The following is a 7,496-nucleotide window of genomic DNA, read 5'->3' as shown; positions in this document are numbered from 1 at the left end:
GTTTGGGTGTAATTTGTGGTTGTATATGTGTGTGTCCATGGCACCCGCGATACAGGGTATTCCTTGGGCTATGAGTGTGTGCGCGTTATTATCTAATTGTTATATTTGAAGTAAATGTTTGGCTTAAAGGACCTATTTGACTTAAAAATAGACATGAATGAGAGCGACAAAAATTATATTTTTATACATTTTTAGTTGTTCAGATCGTAGAATATTCTGGACCGTTATAAAAGTCCGTGGATTTTAAAGTTCCCTTTGTCTAATTGACACACAATAAAGTTTATAAGACTATTACATAATACTTATTTAGATAGGTTGTCTTATGTGAATGAGGACAATTTACTCACTAGCATTGAAATTGGTATTTATGTCGATCTTTTCCTAAAACGGAGATGCACAGGCTACTTCACTGTGTACACTCCAATACGACAGGAGCCACTTCTCGCGTGTGCTAAGGGTAAAGCTGATTCGGTATATACTTTTGTTAGTAGGAGGTTTTTAGTTAAAAGAACACTAATGGTAAGAAAAACTTAAACACATCTTGTATTCCCAAGAAAATATTTGTTTATAATAAATTGGAATTACGTTATGTACTCCACGTGAAAGTTATTAAAGTTTATACTCCATGGGAAATCTTGCCATTTCCACGAGTGTTTAATTTATTCTACATTTCTTAAAATTAAGGAGTCGTGGATCCGGCTCCGATGAATGAGAAACTTACCCACTTTTTTAATTTTCATTTATTACCTACTGTGACGGAATAAAGTAGTCTTTATATCTGTAACACAGAATAAGTAAACAAGCAATCATATTAAATAAATCCCAACCTACTGAATAGAGGACGCAACCAAGATTTGACGTATGTGTTCATATTGAGGGTGACATTTTCCCCGTCAACAATGCGGCTAAACGTTCCGGTAACCGATTGAAATAAAACTTAGCAAACAGATGTAATTCCACGTACTTTCGAGATCGGTTTTTGTTTTGTTATAAAAAGTTAAAATTACACTTTAGTAAAATCTGATAACTTATAAAAGTCATAGAAGAAAAGATGTCATTCGTGATGTGAGTGATATAGTCGTACAAGGTTGTTAGTATTTTATAAATAACACAGGTTTACTGATACTTACTCGTTATATTCCTCCACAAATTTTTCGTAGTCCTCCTTCTTATAAGGAGGTTTCTTAGACTCTTCGGGCCACCCACCGATTTCGATCACGTCATCGGTTGTATTCAAATATTTGGAATCATCCGGCCCAAAATCATTGTCACCGCCGCCGCCGCCACCGCCGCCGCCGCCGCCGCCGCCGCCGCCGCCGCCGCCGCCGCCGCAAGCCTCCGTTTTGCGCAAAATAATCACTAACGTTAAATAAATGTTCCAACAGTACGCCATATCATTACTACGTAAAGCAACAAACTAATTTTTAATTTCACGAGGGCAGAAAATCGAATTTCCTCAGAATGGTTTTATAAAGACGCATGCCTAAGACCACTGGCAAATATTCAAACTAATTCAAATTAATGGATGAACTGATTGATCCATGAGGAAGTGAACTCAGCATGTGGGCTTAGGGTAGTAGGTCCCTGTTCGGGCGCCTGTGAAAGAGCGTTACCGCTGCTGGTACCGCTTGGAATGTTCAGTAGGATTGTAATGTAACCAGGAGAGTAATAGCCTCCGCAGCCTCCATACTCTTGCTTAGTAAGTTTAAAGTTCAAAATTAAAAAGGGTAAAGAAATAGTGATAACAAATCCAGTTTTACAAATATAATTCCCGTTTTATTAATATTTGTAATCTTTAAAATGTTTATGGTACAAGAAATTTTTGGTAACTGGTAAACGGTTAAAAAAATTAACGAGAAGACGTGTTCGCTGCCGCGGTCGGGAGGGGAGCGACGTTGGAACGGAACAAAATCAGAATGGCGAGGCAAAGGAGTTATAAAAGAACGATTCAAAATTTAAAAACGAGTGACCAGGAAGCGGAGAAAAGGCGATAAAAAGGTGGGATAACGATGTAAGGAGGTCACATCGTCACAGACCGGAGGCAAAAGTAACAGTTTTTACGCGCGCTTCGATTACAGAACTGCTTTCACGTATCCTTAAAAAAATCCCGTGTAAGGTAAGGTGAGGTAAATATATTTGGCTACAGACATTTGTTAGTGTTTATTCGATATTATGCTTTAAAAATGTAGATTTTAACGGTTTTGTGAGACCGGGGATTTGTTACTAATGCCCCCTACCCCGGTGCAAAAGTAACAACACCATTTGAAAACAATAAAACGCAATATAATAATAAAATAATAAAATAAAATAATTGAATGATTGTGAAACTAAGAAATACCTCACGAGCTAACAAAAATCCGTGGTAGTGACCCGATTAGCTTTTGCATGTATTCTAGATCTAAAATGTTTGAAATAAATATTGTAAACATTGACTTACAAATAAATGGACGACGGGTCTAATACAAAAACCACGAAAAAAATGTCCCAAGTCAACCTATTTAAACGTAGTGACATGTAAAGGAATATGAATAAGTTAAAACGTTGAATTTAAATTGTAATGTCATCGCAGTACTGTCTAATTTTGCTTGCTTCGCTGTCAGTCGAACAAACGAACACTAAAGCGTGAATGACGCTCTGTATACGATTTTAACGCCCTATAAGTTCGGACACTTTTTTAGCGCGTACCCGACGTCCATATAATTGTAAGTCAATGATTGTAAATGATAAACTGACTGTGGGAGAGGGAGAGAACTCAGTACTAAATAGCTAAGTTTTTCAGTTGTTTGAATAGGTATATGATAACATAATGAACACAATATAATGCACACAGATGATCATTTAATTTGTTTGAAAACTATTCTGCCAAATCATTACGGTCAACTGAGCTCCGATTGACCAACCCGACTTCGAAACAATTGACGGGTGTCGTCAATTGTTACACTTCAAATCGACCAACATCTAAATCATCCTCCATATACGTAAATAAACCTACATCAGTACGAAACAAAGTGTGATTGCGCCTTTACTACCACTAATCGTGCACGCGTTTATTGCTTATTCATGAATAATTTAACCTTTTAAATCGAATCATTTAATTTCGACTAACACAATCCGTATAAGCACTAGGTAAATAAAATCAAAGTGCAACACATAAGTTATTATTGACAATAAAATGTTAACAATACATACAATTTTGATTAAATTAAAAATAAATTAAAAACAGACCAGACTAGAATTTAAAAACAAATTTAATTTATTATGATTTTTTCAAGTAATAACATAATTACAGTCATTGTTAGACATTTTTTTTCCTTTTCTGTATTTTTTTGTCTGAAGTAATAAGTTTACGATCACTGCTTAATTGAGTACAGTTTTTCTAATTCTGAAAACAAAAGCGAAGCGACCATTGATAAAATAGGCGACTCCGGAATGTATGTATACACAATCAACCCATAGACAACTACGTACATATTTTTTTTCCATCCTCAAAGGTACACACCGATATAATGGGAAAAAAATTATATCATCGCCTCGGAGAATCACGCATCTTTCGATTAAGCCGATCATAGCGTAGATGTTGAACCTTGATACTTACCATTCCCGAAATCAAAACCCTGGTAATAAGAAACCCACATGTGCATCAAAAACACATCAAAAAGTGCTTTTATCACGTGAAAGCAATTGACCTACCATCAATGATTATACATATAAGATCATTGTCTACCATGAAATTCATATGTTAAAAAATTATCGACAATTTCGTTCGTACAATTTTAAAAGTTTTTAGATTTAATTACAGGAATAAAATTTGAATGACAAGAAAGAAATCTATTTTTGTTTCTTCAAGTTATTTATAGATTTTCATTTTATAGACCTTTTAGACGATATGCCTCGGCAGGGGATCATTAGGTGTCCCTACATGCAAGTGCACATTGATAGCAATTACGCCGCTGTATCCCTAAACACGATGCATCTTTAGCGTGCCTAAGCATCCTTAGGCATGCCGAAGCATTTCTCTTCATATCAGTCTTGCCGTGCGTTCCTCCCCTCGCCCCACATAGTCGAACTCGACCTTCAGAAGCATTCAAGGCTACCGAGGCATCCCGGAGGTTGCTGCTTCCCGGCGGCTGCCGGCTTGGCGTTCCTAAGCATACCGAAACTTTATTTAGCAGCTACGATCATTATCATTGAAATAAGAACTAAAATGGCATAATCTTAAGGTTATACTATTCGTCACATAAAAACTCCTTGCCGTCCCGTCCCGTTAGTGGGGCGCCAATCCTTGTTGCCATATCGGATATCCGCCAATAGTTTGAAGATGAAAACACAACACAGAAGCAAGAATTTCTCCGGCTGAAGGACTTTGTTTCCATGGCCAGCAATAAATTAAAAAAAAAAGCAAGAATTTCATTTTTTATACGCTTTCACCAATTTATTTGGGTAGGCAAATGTTCTACCATACAGCCTTATAATGTATTTTTATTATATGGTAAGAATAAAGAGGCTGTATGGTTGACATAGATTTGACTTGACAGTGATGTCAATTTACTTTTTTTTAAATATTCGCTGGAAACGGAAATTACATTTCCAATGCCACCTAAGAAATCATTGAAATAAAAACCAGCAAAATGTTAAGAAAAAGCTAACAAGGTAATTAAGTCCGTTTCCTAACCTTTGACGTTGGCACAAAGTATTCTAGTGCCATTCAGTTTAAAAAAAATGGTAATTAAGTTACAAAATTATAAAATGCTCAAATTAGTGTTTTAAAACGTCTGTATTTCTGAATAATACAAGCACAAACAGAAGAAAAAACTTTGTTATCTGAAAGCCGACAGAAGTGTTTAGTCCCAATAACAATATGAGGCCTAAACACTTCTGTCGACTCTCAGCTAACAAAGTTTTTTCCGAGTGTAGATAAAAAATTATGAATAATGCCCATTGTCAACTCAAGTGCGTGCACTAAATACTTCCCATGGCTGAGGTCTTGTCTCCATCTGGACATTTCAGTGGGGCGCCATTACGAATAGGCTGGTTATTTCCTAAGTCATTGAAGGGGTTGGACTCGGGCAGGTCTTCTTGAGCTCTCATGTTTAGCTGCTCTGTTTGTGGACTTTCATACTTCAAAATGCGACTGCTCGACAATTTAAAAAAGTATGTTTATTAGTGTCACACTAATTTCTGAATTACATAATTACGATTAGATTGCTATTTATACGTCCTGTACTGTTTAAAAAAGAAGTTAATAAGTAGCCAAAATGTTATTTCTAATGCTTATTTGTCTTTTGAGGCCCACCATTAAACTATGAAAATTAATATAGACAAATCAAACATTTTTACGTGGCTCTGAATAGATTAAAATATTCATTTATTTAATTTATTTTATATTTCAGAGAAAGAGGATCAATAATTAAAAAAGATGACTGTTTAGATTTTTTTACTGCTGCATTTGCAAATTTCAAATGATCATTTAAATACATAGTGGCGGATTTGCAATCTTATCTGCCCTAGGCCCCAGGCCATGTAGTCAGTACCAGCCGCCCCTTTCTCAGCACTCATTATATATTGGTAGACTACGTAATGAATTTACTTTATTGCCAAATTTTATCGAAAACGATTCAGAAATTTAGTTAACTATAAGTACTTAATAGCTGGTAGTTTTTAATATTTTCGGAGGTTTCAGATTTGAATAAAACATTTAAAACCCGTTTTTCCACGATTGGTCACCCCAAAAATCTGGCCGCCCTAGGCCCTACCGGGCCTTAGGGGATTAACTCTGGGCCTTTTGGAGGGAAAAGTGTCGTTTGTATTTTGACTTTCAATTATTTTGTGAAATCTAGTTTAAAGTGGAATAGGATAGTGCTATTGTGCCTTAATCGAAGATTAAAACGCGTAATTATACGAATCTCGAACTAAAATACCCGTATCGGCCCGTTCTAAGGAATCCCGAGTCAATTCAAGCACGCCGCCTCAAATTGCCTATCCTCTTTGTGGTGGCCATATTTACAGAAATATAATTAAACGTTTATGTTTTCGGCTGAAGGACTTTGTTTCCATGGCCAGCAATAAATTTAAAAAAAACCGGGCCTTAGGCAAATCCGCTACTGTAAATACATGCCATACTTTATAAATAACAGTTTAAAGTTTATATAATATTAGTTTAATAAGTACGAACTTGTAATAGTCGACGATAAATTTTTCATAATCATCCCTTTTAAATGGAACTCGTTCCGAGTTCATTTCCACGCCTTCCGATTTTGTAACCCAAGTTCTGGGGTTGGTCAATTTTTCAAGTACCAACTTCGCATTTTTCGTTCCTTTTAGATATGATAAAATTTCTGTCATGCCTTCTCTCTTCCCGGCAGCGGGATTGCAGGCCTCTGTCCCAAAAATATAAGAGAAAGTCAAAAAAAGCAAAATATATGCCATATCAGCGTAAAGCGTTACACGTAAGACGCTATACTTATGCAGTTAAAGACGATTTCACAATGCTCCGGCCGGATTCGAACCGACGTCTTCTAGCTTACCGTGCCAGACGCTATACCAGTTAAGCCACGGAACGAAACAGCGGACCTCACGAATTTTTCTATGTGCTTACGTCGTATCTTTGTATTTGGTTTTTTCAACGACTTTTTAGTCGGAGCGCCGTCTATGAGAAATCTATGAACTGGTTCGTTCCGTGGCGTACTATAGCGTCTGGCACGGTAAGCTAGAAGGCGTCGGTTCGAATCCGGCCAGAACGAAGGAATTTTTTTTCTGAGTGTTCGATCTTTGTATTAATAATTATAACAAACTAGTGGAGTAATTTCACAAAAAAAAATAATTGAATATCAATTCAATAAAAATTTAAAATTGAATATCAATTCAATCAAAAAAAAAATAAAATAGTTATGTTTTATGTTGTTGTTATGTTTGCGATAGTTTTATCGATAGATTGTGAAAGAAGACAAAATTTTGCCAAATATGACTGAGTTGTTAACGTTACGACGTTCTAATGATTACTAATAGCGTTATTGTCTTCTTTATACTTATTTGAACAGCTGGCGTAATAGTATCGAGAACAATTTTTATTCACATGCAACACCCGGATTTAATTATCTATATTGAATTAAAATTAAAAACTTTAAAATATGTCTCAACATACACAGAACATAGTTCTAAATACAGTGTATGCTTGAACCTACAAAAATTGACAATTAGTGTGCTCAGTAATTGGATGAATAATGGATCGAGGATGATTCAAATGAAACAAGTATTTATTCAATGAGCGTGACCAATATCCAGTAGATAGTCGATAGAATATTTATCGACTGCAATCACTAGCTGTTCGCACGCGGACAACACTTTTGCACAATGAACTGTCATTTTACTTCGTCTTCAAAAAAGACAGGCTATATAATAATAATAATAATAAATCTTCTTTATTAAGACGACTAAGGTCCAATTGTTAGTAATTACAATAATAAAAACTTATTTACTATGTTAGTATAAAATATACA

At 35.6% G+C, this 7,496-nt stretch overlaps 2 protein-coding genes across 2 annotated transcripts in view; both read right to left on the bottom strand.

Moving 5' to 3' along the window:
* Nucleotides 1–4,880: 4,880 nt before the first annotated feature.
* LOC113230612 lies at nucleotides 4,881–6,440 on the bottom strand. Its single transcript, XM_026464599.1, has 2 exons — nucleotides 6,173–6,440; nucleotides 4,881–5,131 (listed from the first exon to the last, which is right to left on the bottom strand). Exons 1-2 carry the CDS (start codon nucleotides 6,424–6,426, stop codon nucleotides 4,960–4,962), a joined length of 426 nt encoding a protein of 141 aa, XP_026320384.1. The 5' UTR covers nucleotides 6,427–6,440; the 3' UTR covers nucleotides 4,881–4,959.
* A 548-nt stretch (nucleotides 6,441–6,988) lies between these two features.
* Nucleotides 6,989–7,496, bottom strand: part of LOC113230805 (translation elongation factor 2-like) — a 55,342-nt gene continuing 54,834 nt past the window's right edge. Inside the window, exon 8 of the mRNA XM_026464893.1 lies at nucleotides 6,989–7,037. Within this exon, the coding sequence (XP_026320678.1) occupies nucleotides 6,989–7,037 (49 nt within the window). The remainder of the gene's footprint in view (nucleotides 7,038–7,496) is intronic.

The sequence above is a fragment of the Hyposmocoma kahamanoa genome, unplaced genomic scaffold (genome assembly GCF_003589595.1).
Source record: "Hyposmocoma kahamanoa isolate Upper Pololo Valley unplaced genomic scaffold, ASM358959v1 64, whole genome shotgun sequence".
NCBI lineage: Eukaryota > Metazoa > Arthropoda > Insecta > Lepidoptera > Cosmopterigidae > Hyposmocoma > Hyposmocoma kahamanoa.
The sequence above is the reverse complement of the archived record's forward strand: the minus strand, read 5'-3'. Positions and strand labels throughout refer to the sequence as shown.

What these genes read in the sequence shown, in the direction of transcription:
- LOC113230612 (XM_026464599.1), bottom strand. Translation starts at nt 6,426, where the DNA reads ATGGCATATATTTTGCTTTTTTTGACTTTCTCTTATATTTTTGGGACA. An exon ending in TTTATCGTCGACTATTACAA is followed by an intron (nt 5,132 to 6,172) that starts GTTCGTACTTAT and finishes ATTGTCGAGCAG; the next exon opens with TCGCATTTTGAAGTATGAAA.